Below are 19,063 nucleotides of genomic sequence, written 5' to 3'. Positions count from 1 at the left end.
TCTGTTTTTTAAAATATTTTAAATAAGGGAAAAAATAAAGTGGTGTTAAAATCACTGAGGTTTGGGCTGCTGCATCCCTGCACAACTTGGGGGTACCAGGGAGAACCCCACACGTTTTGATCTGTCCATCACCAGTCACCAGCAGTGGGAAAATGCTGCTGGGGGAAAATTCAGGCCAGACATGGTCAGACACAGACATGAGACCTTGTGGCATGAAGCTGGGGATCCCCCAGGAGCCCTTTCTTTGAGCACTGGGGGGATGTAAGGCCCCGTGCCTTGTCCAGACACCCCCGGTCCCTGTCTGGTCTGGGGACACCTTCAGGTGCCACCCCCCAGAGCCACTACCCAGCACAGGGCAGCTCTGCCAGCTGAGCCTTGCTCACCTCAGATCAGACTTTGCACAAATTTCCTTTGGAAGTGAAACCCCACAACTGAACCTGATGGTGCTCGGTGTCTTGGCTCACACAGTGATGGTGCACACTGGGGAAATCAGGCTCCCACAAATGAAAGCTGAGCAAATCAATTCAATTTTCTTGTTTGCTACATTTAAAGAGCAATTAAATTCCTATTACCTACTCCTTCAACATAAACAGCACAAAGCAAGCTGTCTGCCTTGCTGGCAGACTTCTCCCATTTATTACAGGACAAGGGGGAAGGGGTTTAAAGTAAAAGAAGAGATATATAGATAAGATGTTAGAAAGGTGGTCAGGCACTGGCACAGATTGCCCAGAGAATCACAGAATATTCTGAATTGGAAGATACTCATTAGGATCATCCAGTCCAACCCCTGGCCCTGCACAGACACCCCAACAGTCCCACCCCTGTGCTGTCCAAACACTCCTGGAGCTCTGGCAGCCTCGGGGCTGCTTCATTCCTGGCAGTGTCCCAGGCCAGGTTGGACACTGGGGCTTGGAGCAGCCTGGGACAGTGGGAGGTGTCCCTGCCATGGCAGGGGGTGGAACGAGGTGGGCTTTAAGGTCCCTCCCAGCTCAAACCATTCTGGTTCTGTGATGAGCAGGGCAGACTCTCCATGCTGGCCAGAGCTGCCCTCACTCCTCCCTTCCAGCCTGAGATGTTCCAGCTTTGAGAATCCCAATGGAAACACACAAAGAGTCCTTCCCATGCCCACAGCCTGGGGTCAGGCTGGCACAGCCCAGCTCCCAGCACGGAGCTCCAGGTGGAATTGCAGGGGAAGCTTGAAGCACTGCCTGCTCCCTGGGACAAAGATGCCTGTGCCTGCAGCAGTGCTGTCTTTGCAGCAGCAGCGCTGTCCCTGCAGCAGCAGCAGCAGCAAGCAGTGCTGTCCCTGCATTAGCAGCAGCAGTGCTGTCCCTGCAGCAGCAGCAGCAGTGCTGTCCCTGCAGCAGCAGCAGCAGTGCTGTCCCTGCATTAGCAGCAGCAGTGCTGTCCCTGCATTAGCAGCAGCAGTGCTGTCCCTGCAGCAGCAGCAGCAGCAGCAAGCAGTGCTGTCCCTGCAGCAGCAGCAGCAGCGCTGTCCCTGCAGCAGCAGCAGCAGCAGCAAGCAGTGCTGTCCCTGCAGCAGCAGTGCTGTCCCTGCAGCAGCAGCAGCAGCGCTGTCCCTGCAGCAGCAGCAGCAGCGCTGTCCCTGCAGCAGCAGCAGCAGCGCTGTCCCTGCAGCAGCAGCAGCAGCAGCGCTGTCCCTGCAGCAGCAGCAGCAGCAAGCAGTGCTGTCCCTGCATTAGCAGCAGCAGTGCTGTCCCTGCAGCAGCAGCAGCAGCAGCAGTGCTGTCCCTGCAGCAGCAGCAAGCAGCGCTGTCCCTGCAGCAGCAGCAAGCAGCGCTGTCCCTGCAGCAGCAGCAGCAGCAGCAGTGCTGTCCCTGCATTAGCAGCAGCAGTGCTGTCCCTGCAGCAGCAGCAGCAGCAAGCAGTGCTGTCCCTGCAGCAGCAGCAGCAGCGCTGTCCCTGCAGCAGCAGCAGTGCTGTCCCTGCAGCAGCAGCAGCAGTGCTGTCCCTGCAGCAGCAGCAAGCAGTGCTGTCCCTGCAGCAGCAGCAAGCAGCGCTGTCCCTGCAGCAGCAGCAGCAGCAGCAGTGCTGTCCCTGCATTAGCAGCAGCAGTGCTGTCCCTGCAGCAGCAGCAGCAGCAGCAGTGCTGTCCCTGCATTAGCAGCAGCAGTGCTGTCCCTGCAGCAGCAGCAGCAGCAAGCAGTGCTGTCCCTGCAGCAGCAGCAGCAGCGCTGTCCCTGCAGCAGCAGCAGTGCTGTCCCTGCATTAGCAGCAGCAGTGCTGTCCCTGCAGCAGCAGCAGCAGCAGCAGTGCTGCCCCATCAATTGCTGGTGCTGCTCTGATCTCAGCTGGCCAGGACGCTCCCAATCACCGCAAGGTCGCGACCACAGGGTCAGAAACCTGCACCTACATACATCATAATTTATTGTACAGCTAATCAATACTGCACTGCCCTGTGCAGTCCTACAGTGCAGCCTCACACCCAGGGACTGAGGCTGCTCATGTAGGGTCGTAACCTTCCGGCCTGGGAGGGTAAGGGGGCCAAAAGCAGCTTCGTGTTAGAGCTGGAGAACACGGCTGGAAACAGAGCACAGACTCCACTCCCTGTTTGTTCCTACAATGCAGTCCAATTCCACCTGTGGTTTGAATTCAGCTTGGGAAGGCAAATCCAATTATCTGACCAGGATTGTACCCCATACTCCAACGGGAGAAGCGATGCAGCCACACTGTGAGGAGATCACCCAGGGTGTGACAGGAAGGAAGTGACCCCAGTCCTGGTGGTCACAGCACTGCCAGCTTTCAGACCACCCCTCTCCTCAAATGGATAAAAACCATCAGAGAAGCAGCAAAATGCCCTTCTATCAAAAATGTCCTTCACCCACTTTCTAATTTATCCTCCCAGGGCTTCCCATCCCAGCAGCCATGCCTACAGACACCCAGCACACACAGTACCCACAGTCATTGACCAGGCTAATCGCTGCTCCCTGCATTTTTCTGTTAATTCTGGATTTCTGTGCAAGAGCAGCTCAGGGTATTCCAAAAGATACAAAAGCTTTTTAACAAGCTTAAAGTTCTTAATTTCTCCTTCAAAATTATATCAAAGATAGTATTCTAGCAGGAAAAAAGGGATTTGAAATACAGGAGAAAAAGGAACTGGGAGGACTAAGGAGTGCTGGGAATACCTTGTAGGAAAAGCAATCCGTTATTTATTGCTGCATCCTAACATTTCTATCCACACAATATGCACTTCTCTGGGACCTTCACCAAGATTTAGCATCCATCCATTTGGATTTTAAAAGACAAGCAGAGGAATCACAGGGCACACCGGGCCCCTCTCCACCTTGCTTTCCCTCAGTGCCAGCTCCTCCTTGCTTCCAGATCCAGCCCCTTAGCCTGGCCACCATGGAGGTGCTGGGTCTGCCTGGGGCAAGTGCCAGCATCCCCAGCCTGCCCCCACTTCCATCTCCACATGGGTGAGCCCATGGGCTGGACTCTGCCCCACCTCCTGTCCATCTCCAGCCACACAACAGTGAGCAGGATGTGCTGGGCCATTCCTGTGCTGCCCACTTCTTATCACAGAATCATTTAGGTTGGAAAAATCCTCTAAGATCACCAATCCACCTGTTGACCCAGCACTGCCAGGCCCATGGCTAACCCAGGTGCTCAAGTGCCACACCCACACATCTTTTGAACACTTCCAGGGATGGTGGCTCCACTCTTCCAGTTCTTCACAACACTTTTGTTGAAGAAATTTTTTCCTAATATCCCATCTAAACCTTCCCTGGCACAACTTGAGGCCTTTTACCCCAGTGACCTCAGATCTTCCCCTCTTCTCCCACAGCCTCCAAAGCAACGTTGACCTCCAGCAGCAGCAGCAGCAGCAGCAGCAAACTCAGCAGCACCAGCCCAGCTCCAGCCCTGCAGCCAGAGCAGCACCAGCCCAGGCAAAGAGCCATGTGCAGGACATCATCAGAGCTGTTCTGCACCCTGAGCTCCAGAGGTTAAAATTGTTCTGGCTCTCCTGGCTGCAGCAGAACCAAGGCAGTAACTCCATGAAAAGGCACAGTGAGCAGGGTGTGAGAGAGCCTGGCAAAGGGGAGGATGTGCTGTCACTGCCGTGTGGTTCAGCCTGAAATGCAGCTGTTTATGTGGGCAGAGCAGGCAGGGGCTGAGGCAGCACTGCCCAGGGAACCAGCGCCACATGGAAGCACCGGGGGCACAACCAGAACCCAGCCCCTGGAGGGGGAAGATTGGAAGATTGGCAGCCGGCTCCCACCCGCCGCAGCCCCTGGGGCTGTGAGGAGGTAGCACAAAGGGAAACACACAGACCATGACAGGCTAAGCCTCCTCCTTCCTCTCTGTTCCCCTTTCTTTCTCTTCATGCTATGGCGAGGCTGCTGAATGGCAACAGCAAAATACTTTTGCAGAGCCAGACGGTCTTTTATATTTTGGGGTTTTTTTCTTACTTTCCTTCCAGCTGCTTTGCAGGATGCCTAATCCTCCATGGACATCTGGAGAGGCATCAGGACAGAGGCGACATGCTAGGTAGGCAGCACATTGCACAGCTCTGCATAATTTCTGCTTGTACCTGCTGTTATGGCACAGCAGGTGACCAAAACACAAAAACCCAGGGAAGGAAAGAAAAACAATATGTCTGGACCTTCCAGGCCACAAGTACCCAGGTGGAAGCCCCCTGGTTTCAGCATCAGAGCATAGGAAGGCCATGCCCTGCAGCAGAGCATCTCACAGGCAGGAGGGCATTTAGGTGCCTCCCTGGGCCCAGGGCTCCCAGCTCCCCCAGCACAACCCACCCCAGGCTTCCCAGAGCAGCTCACAGACCCCAGGCAGGGACCCTGGCAGGAGGTATCCCCATCCCTGGGCAGTCACCAACAGCAGCCATTCCTCTTTTCCCTTTTTAAATCATGTTCCATTAACACATTTTTTTCACCTGCACTTATCATAATAAACTATCTAAATCTGTGGAAAAACAAAGCAAAAGAAGCTCTGCAAGGGAGAAGAGGAAAGAGCAAAACAGAGTCCTAAGGAAAGGAAGAGATACATAAAAATACTCCCAAGGATCTAGGAAGTAGCTTATATATCCAAAATAATGATTTTCAGTCCCAGATGAGTCTCTCTCTTGAGCTCAGTCTCACACAGCAGAGAGGCCTGGCTGACCAGCTCAGTGCTATCAGCTTACAGCAAAATCAAGTATTCAGTGTGGCTGCCCAAGCCCCCAGTGCTGCTCATCCTCCCTGAGCCTCCTGCAACCCTCAGCAGTCACTCACAGCACCAGCTGCATCCCACATGCCAGCCACAGCCACAGAGCTCAGGCAGTGCCACCCTTTGCCCATTCTGCTCTTTTCTCTCCCACCTTGGTATGCTACAGCCAAGCTACTCTATAAGAAAAACTAATTCTGAGTTTGAGCAGGAATTCCTCCCGTGAATCCCACTCCACTCCAAACCCAGCACCTCTCAGAATCCCACACTGCACTGAACCTCACACCACTTCAAATCCTGCACTACTCCAAACCCCGCGCCCCGAGCCCCCATCCAGTCTTGTACTTGTCAGGTGCAATAAGGAAAGCAAAAGCAAAATACAACACAACCATCACACTGCATCCAATTAAAAGCTGAACTTCATGATGTCCTTCTAGGCACTCTCCTCAACAACACCCATGTCCATCCCCGTTCCTCTGAAGCACCTCACACATCTCTGGAGCTTTGGAAAAGCAAACTGCATTCACGCAGGGGTGCAGAACAAAGCCCCCAAGGAGCTCTGTTCTGCTGCCCATTGCCACAGCAAAGCCAAGCCCCCAAATGCTGAAGCAGCTCACATTTGTGTCAGCCTGGCTGGGGTGAGAACCTGGAAACAGCTTTGCAAATCTCCCTGCTAAATGTCTTTGAGGGGTCTTTGTGGCAGAGAACCCATCCCAGCACTTTGAAGGGCTGGGGACCTTCAGTGAAAAACAAAGGCATGGTGTGCCCAGGGCAGGCAGCCAAGAGCTGCTGGTGGGGCACAGGCTGCACATCCCCATGTGTGAGGAGCAAGACCCACAGCTATGCTCACCCAAGCTAAGCTGAGTCTCACCCCTCCCACAGGAGAACCCCAGCACACATCAGCACAAGCCCCAGCCCACTGCCATTCAGCTTCCCTGCTCCAGCCCAGACAACTGCTCCAATGTGTCTCCTCTTCCTCCACAAGCCCAAGCTCTCCAAAGTACAGGAGGCAGAAGCAGGATACACAGGGCAGCTTCAGGACACAACACTTTGTATTCTGGTGCAATGAGTCAGCAGCAGGGAATAAAAATCCCTTGTGGCAAGCCACATGGTTATTTCCTGGAGAGCAAGGGCATTTGCAACTGGATCAAACGCTTTCATGTACAACAGGACCCTGCCTCTGCAGGCCAGCAGAGCCATACTGTGAGGAAGTGCATCCATCACTGGGAGTCCAGCACAGCACGGAGCCAAAGCCATCCCAGGGACCATCCCATCAGCTCCAGCCCATGATGGGGCCAAGCACTTTCACATGGCTGAGCTCCTCTGCTCATTAACTCAGGCTTTGCTTACACAGTTTCTCTGGTCTTCTCACTGCCTAGTAATCAAGGCAGGTGCAATCCGAAAAATCAACAGAGAGCTGCCCAGCCTTGCACAGACCACATTTGCCATATTCTGTCCTTTTCAGGATGACTTCTCCACCCTCATGGAGCAGGAGGCAGGTACTGGCACAGGGATGCTGTGCTGAGGACGTGGTGTTCCCAATCCAGGCTGAGCAGAGAGGGCAGGCACGGGATCACCCAGCCTGGGGGGCTCTCACCCAGCCTAGGCCCCAAGGAGTCTTGGCACGCAGGGCTTGACAACAAGGAAGGAGCAGCCCACGGAGGCACCACCTACCCCATCCCACAGCACTTCAGGAGCAATGTGGGATGCCCAAAGCTCCATCCCTGGCAGCACACTCAGCCTTGGCACCGCCTCAAGACAGACACTGTGCCACCCAGAGAGGACAAAGGCAGGTGGGTGCCCATCTGCAGGGAGGGGAGACATGAGAATAACCTTGTTGGTGATGTGCAGTCCAGCTACCTGCCTTTGGTGCTGTCACCAGGAGGGCAAGGACAGGGCAGGCAGGGAGCTGTGGCTCTAGCACTGCTGCACACCTGCAGAAGGAGTGGCCAGCCAAGGCAAGCTGGCCAGGTTGTGACCAGGACCTCCTTTGGCTTCTCCACAGTGAGTCCCCAGAGCTATTTGGTGGCACTCACCACCCGTCCTGCTTGTCCCCGGGAGGACAGCCATGGATCAGCAGGCAGGGAGAGGGGACGGAGCTGCTCAGCAGGCTCACGCTTCTGACATGTGCTGTGTGTGGCTTCGCCAGACCGCAGGATCTGGCTCACTGAACGTGTGGAAGCAACGCTTCTCTGTGTCTCACTTTACAATGTCCCAAACAATAACTGTCTGTCGCTGCACAGGAGCTTAGGAGAAACATAAGTTGCTATTGGCATGGCACACAGCAGCCTTCCTCTTACACAACACCAGCAGATGTGAAAATAGCCTAGTGCTGCCTTGTGCATTCCTCTGACCTCCTGTTTGCTTCTAGATCAGATTCCAAAGCTGGATCTTAACCTACAAGAGCCATAAAAGCAAAGGATTTGGCCCTATCAGGGACCTCTTCATAATCTAAGACAGATGCACTCCGTGTAGGAGAACACGGCAAGGTTTATCAGGCAGGGAAGAGGCTGGGGCAGGACCACCCTCTGCTCTGCAGCACAGCCAGGGCAGCCCACGCTGGCATTGCCCCGTGCTCTGCCTGGCCATGCACTTGAGGTGGCTCAGGGACAGAAGAGCTGGAAGCTCTTGCAAACCAGGACAGCACTCAGAACCTCGGATCCTACTGCTCAACTTACACTGAAGCTGCCTCCAGCCCCCACCTGCCCTGGCAAAGGGGGCCCTCTGAGATCTCATGTCCCCAAATTTGTTATCCTCAGGGTCACTGGTGCTGCTAGAGCCAGCACAGCATGGGGCAATCCCCTCCAACCCTGCAAGGTGCTTCTGGGGTTTCTCACCTGCTTGTAGAGCAGAGATTGACTCCAAAGCCAAAGCGAAACCCAAAACCACTCTGGGGCATAAAGAACAAAAGCACATGGAAGAGAAATTGCTCCTGGAAGTGTGAAAAGGTAGGAGAATAAACTGAAAAATGTTAAAGACATGATATAGGGAGAGCTCAGTAACCATCAGTGAAAGAGCATTCCTAAGAACAACCTGCATAAATAAATTATTGTCTCCAGGTCTGCAAGGGTATCCAGTATCCCTGCTTTGGAACTGTAGCAACTCCAAGCATCAGAGTGACTTCCTAAGAGGCAAGAGAAGAAAACAAGATAGGGTCATTGCTGTCGCAGGGGAAGGTGAATGACCTATCCTCCAGGCAGCCCTGTGAGGTCCAGGGCTGCTCCCAGGGCTGTGCTGCACCCATGCTCCAGCAGTGCTCCCCTCTGTCCCACCATGTGTTAATCCCTGCGCTTCTTGGTGGAAATGTCACACGATGGCAAAGGCCTGGAGGAATCCAACTCCTCCAGGGGTCTAAATCCTGCTTCTGGAAACTCCCAACCCTCCAACCTCCCTGTGGCCAGGGCTGGGGAACACTTCCCAGTGCTGCCATAACCTGCCCACAGGAGATACTACAGCTGCCCCATCATCCACTGGCGGCTTCAGGGTGGCCTTGGGGTCTATGAGAAAGCTTTTGGCCAGAGCTGAGCCCCCACCACAGAACTGCAGCAGCTCACACGTCAATGCACCACAGCCCTTGCACACAAGGATCCACTCGAACACACAGAGCGTACCCAAACCATGGTGTTTTGTCTCAGAATCCCTCCAGCCCCACACACGCTGAGGTGATTTCTACACAGAGCCACAGGTACCAGGCAGCAGCAGAGCAGAGTAATTCTAAGACCAGCACACAGGATGAGCCACAGATCATGGCTTGAACGCAGGGCGAGAGGCAGCCTTAGAATATAATCCCCTTCAGGAACTCTTAAATCTCCCCAATACAACACAGAGCCCTTTAAGCAAAACTAAACAACTTCCTTTAGACTAAATAAATATTAAACCTAAGTGATGCATTAATTTACTCCAGTTCACCAAAGGCTAACTCCTACCCAAACTGATCATTATTAAAGAAATCCTATAATCCCTTGGTCCCATTCAGGCTCAAAACATGTAATCCCATGAATAAATCCAGAAAGAAAGTGTAACAAAATGGGCAATAAAAACTTACAGCATTCACATCTTTTCATCTACCATTAATACTGTAAACACTCACTCGAAGGCCCTCGAGTATGACTAATCTAATGTTTTGGCTCCCCACACCAATCGCCGAAGGAGCTCGGCTCTGTGTGTGTCACCCAGTGAGCTCCGCCGCCTCTCCAGCCGCAGCCAGGACACCTCCGCAGAGCCCAGCGCAGCCATCCCACCTCACAGCCCCCAAAACGCTGCAAAATCAGCACAAAAGGTAGCAAGTATGGTTCTAATAGCACCAGAGCACAGAGCTTTCTCCTTTTTTTCCTGTTTTTTTTGGGGGGGGGTTTTTGTTGTTTTTTTTTTTTATTATTTTATTGCTTTGGAAGCCTGCAAGCTCCAACTGTATAAATGCCAATAACTTTGTTTTAAGGCTGCTGAAGTAAGAGATCAGATTTTAGCAAGTGCTTTCCAGGCAGCCAGCCAAACTTTTTCTGATTCACTAAAAGCACCAAAGGGAGGGGGAGAGGAAGGGGGCTGGAGGGCTGATTAACTTCAGTTACCGCACAAGCGCAAAAAAACCTCTCCCCGCTGCAAAGGGTTCCGGCGCTGCGAGCCCTGCGCAGCCTGTGATTCCTCGGGCTGAAAAAAATCCGCACCAGAGAAACAGAGCAAACACCTTCCAACGGCAGGGTAATTTACAGCTGCGGATCCTCTCCTGCTGGGGAGGCTGCTCCACCAGGGGAGGCTCTGCTGGTGTCGGGTTCGAGCTGCACTTTTTGGAGAGGATGAGGAAAAAAATGTGATCGGGCATTTTTCGGATGGGTGGGAGAGCAGGGGATGGGGCTGGTTCGGGTTTTAGCTTGGCCAGAGGGATGGAGCCCCCTCCAAGGCTGTGCTCATCCAGGACCATCCCCTGCTGCCGTTGGGGATCTGGAGAGGCTGAGCAGGTGCAATCCCGGCCAAAGCACAACTCAGGGCCAAGGGTGTCACAAGTGTCCCCCAGCTCCGGCGGGAAGGTGGCCAGAGCCACCGAAGTGGCACCTGCTCTGCGCGGCCCCGCAGGTGGGTGCGCTCCAGGATGTCCAGCTAAAATCCCTGAGGCAGTGGGGCAGCTGCCATCCCCACCCCGCGGGCACCTGGGCTGCAGAGCCTCGCTCAGGGTGTTCCTCCAACGGCCTCATTCCTGCCGAGACAGGATCAAAGGCTGGAGCTGACTTGGACGGCGTTCTACTGAATAATGGGGAGGGAGCACGCAGCCTCCTTCTCTTGGCTAGGAAAACTTGTGTTTTTCAAAGCATCGGTTTTTGGGAGTGAGTTACCGAAGAGGGGGAGAAAAAAAAAAGAAAAGAAAATTTAAAAGAAGAGAGGGGCGAAAAAAAAAAAGAAATGGGAAAAAAGGGCGAGCAGGAGAGCGCCTGCTCTTCCAAGGCAAGTGCATCAATCAACACTGTGCAAGGAGAGTCCAGCTCTCCCTCTCACATCATTAGCCAGGCTAATGCACTCCAGAGGATGCTGCTACGGCAGGCTACCGGCGCACCCGGCTGCACCCCTGCCCGTACCGGCGGCAGAGCACGGCGGAGCACGGGACGGGAGCTGAGCACAGGGGAAGCCCCGGTCCAGGGCAAGTGACACTCCAGCATCTGGTGCGGGGCTCGGTTTAATACAGCTATAAAAACTAGAGGGAAACAAGTGAAAGCCCCAGCCAAACCTGCCTCGCACTCGAGGTCAGCACGCCGCCTTTGTTTCTATTTTACAACCAAAAGCGAGAGAGGACAGAAAGGACACGTACCTGTACCTGAAAGCACAGCAGCAGGAAATGTAAACATCTGGAGAGGAGAAAAAAAACAACAAAAGATCAAATGATGCGGTAGAATGATTAAAGTTGATTTTTGTTTTGTTTGGTTTTTTCTTTGTTTTTGTTTGCAATTTTTAAAGGGTTCAGAGCGATGCTCTGCTTATAAAAAGGCTCAGGTCCCCATTACCACCTGGCTGCAAGGAAAATGCAACCGGAGCCTCCAGAATGAAAGTTTAAAAAAAAATTTAAATCTTTTTAAACATTTTAAAAAATATTTAGAAATATGCCATAATCCTTACAGGCAAGTGCAGGCTGAGAGCAGTGAATACATCGCTGGGCGAGGACGGGGTTGGCCGGCGGCTGGTCGCTAGCGGAGCGCAGTCCCCCGCCGCCGCGCTGACATGGGAGCGATCCGGCCGGCGAGCTCCGATCCCCGCCGCGCTGCTCCGCGCCGCTCCGCGCCGCCGGGAAGTTGTGGTACCGCCCGCTCTGCCTCCGCCGAGTGACTCGTCAGGCATCAGCTCTCCTCTCCCCCTGTCTCTCCTCCTCCTCCTCTCCCTCTCTCCGCCTTTGGGGGGATGAAGGTGCTTATTGTCAGTAACTTCCGATCATCAGCAAGTGCCCCCCCGCGTCCCCCCGGGCCGGGCCAGCCCCGCCGGGCGGATGGAGCCTCTCGGCCGCGGCCGCGCCCCGCTCCGGGCTCCGCTCCGCGCCCCGCGCCGCGCTCCGGGCGGGCGGCATAGCGATGCGCGGGGCGCGGAGCGGGAGGCGGGACCCGCCCGGGCGGAGCGGGGCTGGCACCGCCTGCGCGGAGGGGGCACCGCCCGGCCGCGGGCAGCGCCGGCCGGGGAAGCGTTTTTTACAGAGTAAGCGAGGGAGGGGGTCGGGCTCCCCCGAGCCCTGCCCGGCCCGACAGAACGGGCGGCGCCGCCGCTCGCCCGGGACGCCAGGTGCTCGGAACCCCCGGCACAGCGGCCGCTGCCCCGTTCACCGGCACGTGTGGCCGCAGCTGCCCGGAGTCCGCTGCGCCCTCACCTCCGACGGGGCAGGAGCGCGTCCCGTGCCCGTCGAGCCCCGGGCGGGCGGCAGCGGGGCCCGGCAGCCCCGGAGCGGCCCCTCGCGGGCCGGGACAGCCGCGGCCGCCCGGTCCATGGGCCCGGCACCGCTCCCCGGCGGGACGCGGACGGCGGGGTCAGAGCGCCGCGCTGCCGGCGCCGCTCCGCACGGCTCGCCTGCCCTCCAGCGGCCGCTCCGCCGCCCCGCACCTCCCGCAGCCCCGGGGAAAGCCCAGAGGCTTCCTCCGCCTCAGCTTTGGGGAGGTTTTTTTGTTTGTTTGGGGGTTTGCTTTTTTAGGAAAAAAAAAAAATCACACGCTGATAGCGTGTGGTAACTCTTTCCTCTTGTCTGAAAGCTCGTTTATAGCAGACAAGATGCCAGGAACCGTTAACCTCCACACATAGCCGAACTCTCCAAAGAGCACCCAACGTCAGTTAACACCTTATTAAGTGAGAACATAACCCTAGCTCAGAGCTCTGAGCTTTCCAAATTCTCCACTCAAATAACAGCGTGCATCAGCGCAGCGTGTCGGGCCCAGCTGCTCCCACCTCTGCAGGGACTGAGGTGCTCGCTCCCCTGGCACTCTCAGCCACAAATCAAACAACATCTTTAATCCCTGGAGTTCATCACTGGGGAGCCTTCAGGTATCAATTCACAGGTTTTTTTGGCCCATAGTTTCAGGCTCAAGAGGCACAGAAAACATTAAGTTTTAAAACAGTGATCAAAGCAAATCCTTATAAAATTTCCAGCACTAACACATGTCTGTGATGTATCTAACAGACTTCACACTTCTGTTCTTATGGATCTGCAAGTTAAAAAGAAAAAAAAAAAAAAAACCAAAAACCCAAACTTCTGTCAATTGCTGATGTCACCAACATCAGAGGCCCCATGCATCCCTGTCCTGGCAGTCCCATGGCACCTTGCCACAGCTGAAAGCATGGCCAAGAACATCAGAGTCACCATCCTGAGCCCTACAAGTTGAGCTCACTGAGATGCCTACACTGAAACGATTCAGAATTTGGGGACTCACAAGATCATAGTATTTAACTTAGATGTGAAAATATTCCATATATCCCTAATCATCACCAGTACCTCATTTCTTGGAAGAGGTTTGGGTGGCAGAAGCCCAGCCTGTGCCATCTTATGCTAGTAGGTGCTGCTCAGCCCCACAGGAAAGGTACAGGGTCATGCCCACCACCAGCCACTCACCTGGCTAAGTCCAGTATCTGCTGCCCAATGCACACAGGAGTTCTGCAAAGCCAGGGGCAGTAACTCCTCCAAAAGCCTCACAGTCACCTGTCAGCATGAGCTTTGACTGCTCCTCAGGCTTTTCCATCACTTGCCTCCAAGAAAAAGCTCCACAGACAGTCACTGATGGCTCTGCCCAATACCCAAGGTGGCCCAGGGCTGCTGCACCTGGCTGGAAGCAGAACAGCTCAAAAAGGAATTTGTAAAGCTGCTGCTAACATTTATCATTTTAATTGCCCCAACAGCACGTAAAATTACAGCAGCTACAACAGAGCTGTGAGCTACACATGGAAAAACTCATCCCAGGTGATGCTGGCCCAGACCACGCTGAGGAGCCATGTGCTGGTAGCACAGCTGCCCCCGCAGCCATGACCTGAAGGACTTGGATTCACACAGGCCAGAAGGACCTGGACATGTCAAACAGCAAAAACTGCCAGGGCAACACGAGGGGTTGTTTTAAAGAGGGCACATGAGGGTTTTCTTATTTCAATTATTGTATTTGTAATCGCAAAAGTTCTTTTTTAAAATAGAGCCATCCTTTGTGCCTCAGTAGTCTGACAAAATCCCTAAATCTTCAATGTCCAAATAGTTACCTGGAGAATAATACCAATATTGGGTGAATTTCAGACTACCAATCTTGAACAACACAGATGGGGCACAGAATAGAGGCAGCTCATACATGTCTCTGAAAAAATAGAAATATCATTTAGCAGCATGCTGTTATGAATATATACAAGCGTGTGTGTATATGTGTATATATATTAAAAGCTCCACACCCAAACCTGTTGCTCCACTGCTGAAGGCTCCTGTGTGATCAGATTCCCAGCACAAATCTAGCCAGAGAAGCTGATGCCCACTGGAAAACCTTTAAGGGTGTTTATTTTTCTTACAGCACGCTCAGGGTGTGAAGGCTGGCACAGCAGTTCCTGAGAGCCTGACGTTCTCAACACATTATAAACCAAGACAGGGCCAGGTAGGAGCATGCACTGCAGGACACCCTGGGAGCTCCTGGGGTTACTGCCTTCCAATCACCCTTGCAAATGCCTGAATTAAGGCTGTGTCCTACAGTCCCTCGCTGGCTTATTGGATTAGTGACCGCCCTTCAGCAGCTCAAATCAAAGTCTGAGCAGCCTGACCTTTCACTTGCAGGGCAGTGAAGGTGCCCCCAGTGAAATGAGCTTCCCTCGCCCTGCTCCACTGGTCCAAATCCCATGAGGAGCAGGCATTTCACAGAGCATGGAGCCCATTCAATGGAGCCAAGGACTTAAGAGCATGCTTGAATGGGAAGCCTTCCTACCCCAGATACCCCTTTGGTATGTGAAAGAGAAGCCAGCAGGAATGGCCGGGATCTGGCCCTGCTACATCTGGTACACCAAGATTTAAATTAAAATGAAAAACCTGGGCTGATATTGTATAAAGACCAAGTTCAGCTCTACATCCCAGCCCTGCTGCCAGTGAGCAAATCCATGTGTGGTTGCTCCTGTTATCTGCATTTCCAGCCTTGTGTTCTATAAGCAAACTTTTCCTAACAGAAAATCCAGCTGAGGAGGTTTTCTGAATCTGAAAGCCTTGGTAAAAGGAAAGACAACTTTCAGACTGACTGGGGTGCATGTTCTTTATCCAGTTTACACACAGAAAGACAACTTCATCCCAAGGTAAGGAACACTTCTGCCACATAGTGTGGACACTCAGGGAAGGAGGGGGATGCTTTGCAGTTACTGCCATTTGACAGAAAAGCCACCTCAAAATGACGCTGAACTGTCCAGGAGGACAGGACTTCAGCCTCAGCTCCACCACATTCAGGCACAGTCTTGCAGAAGGAAGATGGTGAAGAACAGTCAGGACTTGGATTCAGCCGTCACAGCTTGGACTTCTTGGGAACAGAGGCAACTGCAGCATCCCTTCCAGCTCTCGACCACAGGGATGTCTCATGGCCCCTTGCAGAGGGAGAACCTAGCATGCTACAGCCCTTATTCTGATGTGTATCATTACTTCATAAGAGAAAAGAAACCCTGGAGAGGCAGGCATTATTCAGCAGGCAGGGTTTCAGAGTTTATAAAGTTTTTACTCCACTGGAACACCCCTTGGATTTTCAATGGGATTTGGGGACTGAAACCTCAGATTCCTCTAAAAGTTCCAGCATACTCATAAACAAATCCCAGTGTTTTATCAGCAGAGCAATGAGGGTAGTCCCTAACAATGATGGACAACTCAAGCTAAAGGGCAGACCAGTGGGTTGCTTCAACACCCTGCTCTCCTGGGTATCCAGCCCCTCTCCAGTGCCCAGAGCCCCTGAGCTAGAGCCTGCCCCCACCCTGTGTCCCCCAGCCCGGCCACCCTGCTCCAGTGTCTGGCACAGGGTGGACACGGACATGGGCCTTCCTTGATCCCAGTGCCCAGGAGCACGGCAGCTCCCCTCTGAAAGCATCAGACAGCTGCTAGAATGCTTTTGAAGGGAGGCAAGAACAGGCCAACCTCTGCAGACAACCCTACACAAACCAGTGGGAAATTCCACTTTTCAGCCTTTGCACTGCATTAAATCCGAGGGCTTGGCTCCTTGGATTTATATTCCTCTATGGTTTCACTTTTCCCTAAAAAAAAAAAAAAAAAAAAAAAAAAAAAAAAAAAAAAAAAAAAAATCACAAGCTGTTAAGCTTCAAAACTTAATATTTCCTTAACTTAGAGCTTTTCAGCTCAACAGCTCTTAAACATAAACCTCTTTGACTGAAGTCTTCTGAATCAAGCTGTCTCCAGCAAGTCCCCATCTCAAGCCCTGTCTCTGGGATGACCCATCCCTCCCCACACCACCACCCTGGGCTCCTGCCCTCTGCCCCAGCTGCTGGCTCAGGGCAGGACCTCACACAACGTGCATGACCACCCATGTCCCCACAGCTGGCAGGGACACTGCAGGGGCAGCTCAGTGCTGATGCAGGCACTGACTGGTGACATCACAGACCTCTCAATGCCCTGTGTCACTGTCCCCACATGTGAATGAGTGACCCCGGAGGAACTCAGGGTGGGCTGTGAGACAGCTCAGTTTCTGAAAACATCACTGGAAAAACCTGTGTTTCTACTAATCTTTCTGAAGAGGAACTGTAGCCACACTTTGCATCAGAGCATGGATTTAGAAAATGTCATATGGGTGGATTTACACTAAAAAATATTGGAAAATGCCATTTTTCTGCAATGTCACAGATCAGTAAAGAGACATCTCCGGAAGTCCCATTCTCCTGGGGCATGCACAAACGTCTCCTGCAAGCAGAGCTCCACCCACTTGGAGGTACAACAGCAGGGCTTTTATCAGTGTTCTCCACCATGGCCACAGTGAGGGCACCAGCCACAGCTGGGCTCTCAGGGACACTGCCAAGCAACCCAGACAGGGCACAGATTCATGCAGGAGCACGTTTGCAATGGTGTCCAAGCTTTTCCCAGAGATCAGGGAAAGGCCATGCTGCTCCAACAGCAGTGGCTAGGGAAGACTGGAGGAGGAACTGAAAAGGATCAGAAGACTGAAAAGTCTGAAGAGCAGTGAAGGACTAAGCAAGAAGGTTGAGGCAAGATGTAGAACTAGGAAGGAATTGGAAAGGACTATTTAGAACCATGAAGCCAGAGGGAACAAGTAGAAGCATCTCTCCTAATTCAAGACCCTAAAAATGAAGCCAAGATCCCCCTATCTCCCTGTCCTGTGCTCTCTGGAGATCACAAGGACTGGCTGAAGGCCCTGCACTCAGTGGTCCAATTACATGTTATTGCTCTTAGCTACAATTATTGAATTAAAATCTATTTTCCATGTAGAAAATTGGAAGGAAAGGCTTCAAAGTATGGGAAAAATAGTTAAGAAACAGGGAAGAATGTCCTAAACACCAGACGTGGCCTTATTATTAAATTGGAAGCTTTACTTATTAGCTGTAGCTGTGCACTGTTGTTGGTGTCCTCACACACATTTACACCCAGGGAACAGCTTTACGCCACTTACAGCAGTGCCCAGATAACATTCACTGCCTCAAAATAGCACGATAAGGGCTGCTAGGAGCCTTTTATCAAGGACATTCCTGGGAAAATAGCACAATTACAAGCTTTGGGACAAATGTAAGGAGCAGTGGGAAAAGTTTCATGAACAGGCACGGATAAAGGTGGCTGCAGTGGTGAAATGCCAAATACCTCAACAGCTACAATACGTCTTTCACTCTCCCTGCCATTACTACTCATTAAGAAAAACCATAACCAATGTAAAACCTAAGGCTTAATTTGAAAACAGGGAAGAAAAACTTTTCTCTTAAATACAGTAAGTCAACAGAATTGGATGGGGCTCAGCAGGCTTCAGGCCCCAGCAATTGGTTGAGTAAGACTCCAGGACCCTTCTAACAAAATTGCCTTCAATTGTCTTCAAAGACTGTTTCTAGTACCAGTGTAATCACTTGAGGTGAATCAGGCACATCAACTCTGAGAGGCCCAGCTCTGTTCCTTCTCTTTGCCATTTGCAGTACAAGCAGGGTGGTGGCCATGCCCTGGTCCTGGACGAAGCTCTAGGCAGCAGCACAAGAGGTGCCCTGTTGAGCATCCCTCCCAGGGTCTTCACTTTTCCCATTCTCACTTTTGACCCTTGGCTACCTTTTCCCCCCTTGTTTTATTCATTGCCCTTTCTTGCTTGTTTTCTCCCAGGATCCTTTTTCCATAGAGGCTCTTATGGCTTGGTCAGGGAGAGGTGACAGAAGTGGTGGAAGAAAAGTTTTTGAAGAAAGGAGAAGAGCAAGAGTCATCTTTATAGAACTGGATGCAGGCCATAGATGTGGTCCCCATAGCAGACATCTTAATTAACATTTGATATATTTGATTGATTTACTTGGTCCCAATTAGGCACTGCTTAAAATTCATTTATGTAAGACAATCCAAAGGCCAGTCACTGAAGAGCTGATCCAACAGAATTGTTCCCAAAAGTGTCCATGCAGTAAACCAGTGAGCAGCCAAGAGGGTATTCCCTGTGCTACCTGCAAATGGGAGGACAAGTCAGGCCCCTTGAGGCACACCTGTAAATCCAGCATCACTTTTTCTGCACCCCATCATACACACTCAGCTCTCCGTGTTCACATTGAGAACCAGGCTCAGACAAAGCAATCCTTAATAAATACCAGATCACAAAACCTCCAAACCTCACTCAACACAATTGCACTTGCTGTTGCTTGCCAGAAACTACTGCCCACTAGCCAAGGGCAGGAATAAAGGCACTGTGCTCCATCCAACACTGAGCTCCAAACCACCCCATTCTTTTGTAGCTTTATCTGACATTTTTAAGTAGGAACCAGTCTGTAACGCCCTTTTGGGAAAACAGTGAGGAGAATAAGGATCTAGGTGCTGGTTCCACAGAGAAGGAAGGAAAAGTTGAGTTTGGCTGCTAGTCAGTAATGCACATGCAAAAGAGACAGGACATGGCTTGGGGTATCTGGGTAGGAGCATGAACTTAGCCCCTGAGGGACCGTCTGGGTGGCAAGGAGCCCAGAACCGCCACCCATCGTGGCCCTGTTTTCCATTACCTCAGCCCACACACACTCCCACCCCTCCTGCCAGCCATGCCTGAGTTGCTTCTCTCCAAAGGCTTCAACAATTGCTGAGCACAGGGCAAAGAGCCTTGCACTCATCACAGCCCCTGGACTCTAAAAAACCATTCTGGCAGGTTTGCTGGATCACAGGAGCAAAGAGAACCCCAGGACAGACCTAAGGCGGCTACAAACATTTCTCTTGAACACCCTTAGGAATTAGGCACAGACTGAGAGCTCC

The 19,063-nt window shown here is 52.5% G+C and overlaps 1 protein-coding gene across 2 annotated transcripts in view; it reads right to left on the bottom strand.

Annotated features, from left to right (window-relative positions):
* Nucleotides 1-13,357, bottom strand: part of FGF18 (fibroblast growth factor 18) — a 66,596-nt gene extending 53,239 nt beyond the window's left edge. Inside the window, exons 1-3 of one of the 2 annotated variants that reach the window (XM_071442977.1) lie at nt 12,020-13,357; nt 11,284-11,552; nt 10,979-11,015 (exon numbers count right to left, since the gene is read on the bottom strand). In XM_071442977.1, the coding sequence (XP_071299078.1) occupies nt 10,979-11,015; nt 11,284-11,315 (69 nt within the window). In that variant the 5' untranslated portion in view covers nt 11,316-11,552; nt 12,020-13,357. Of the gene's footprint in view, nt 1-10,978; nt 11,016-11,283; nt 11,672-12,019 lie in introns of those variants that run through there. The other variant, XM_071442978.1, reaches the window with a different exon arrangement.
* Between the last annotated feature and the right edge of the window lie 5,706 nt (nt 13,358-19,063).

Source organism: Agelaius tricolor, unplaced genomic scaffold (genome assembly GCF_023055355.1).
Source record: "Agelaius tricolor isolate 1412-34295 unplaced genomic scaffold, bAgeTri1.0.p SCAF_18, whole genome shotgun sequence".
Classification (NCBI taxonomy): Eukaryota; Metazoa; Chordata; class Aves; order Passeriformes; family Icteridae; genus Agelaius; species Agelaius tricolor.
Note: the sequence above shows the minus strand (reverse complement) of the source record. Positions and strands in the feature narration are given on the sequence as shown.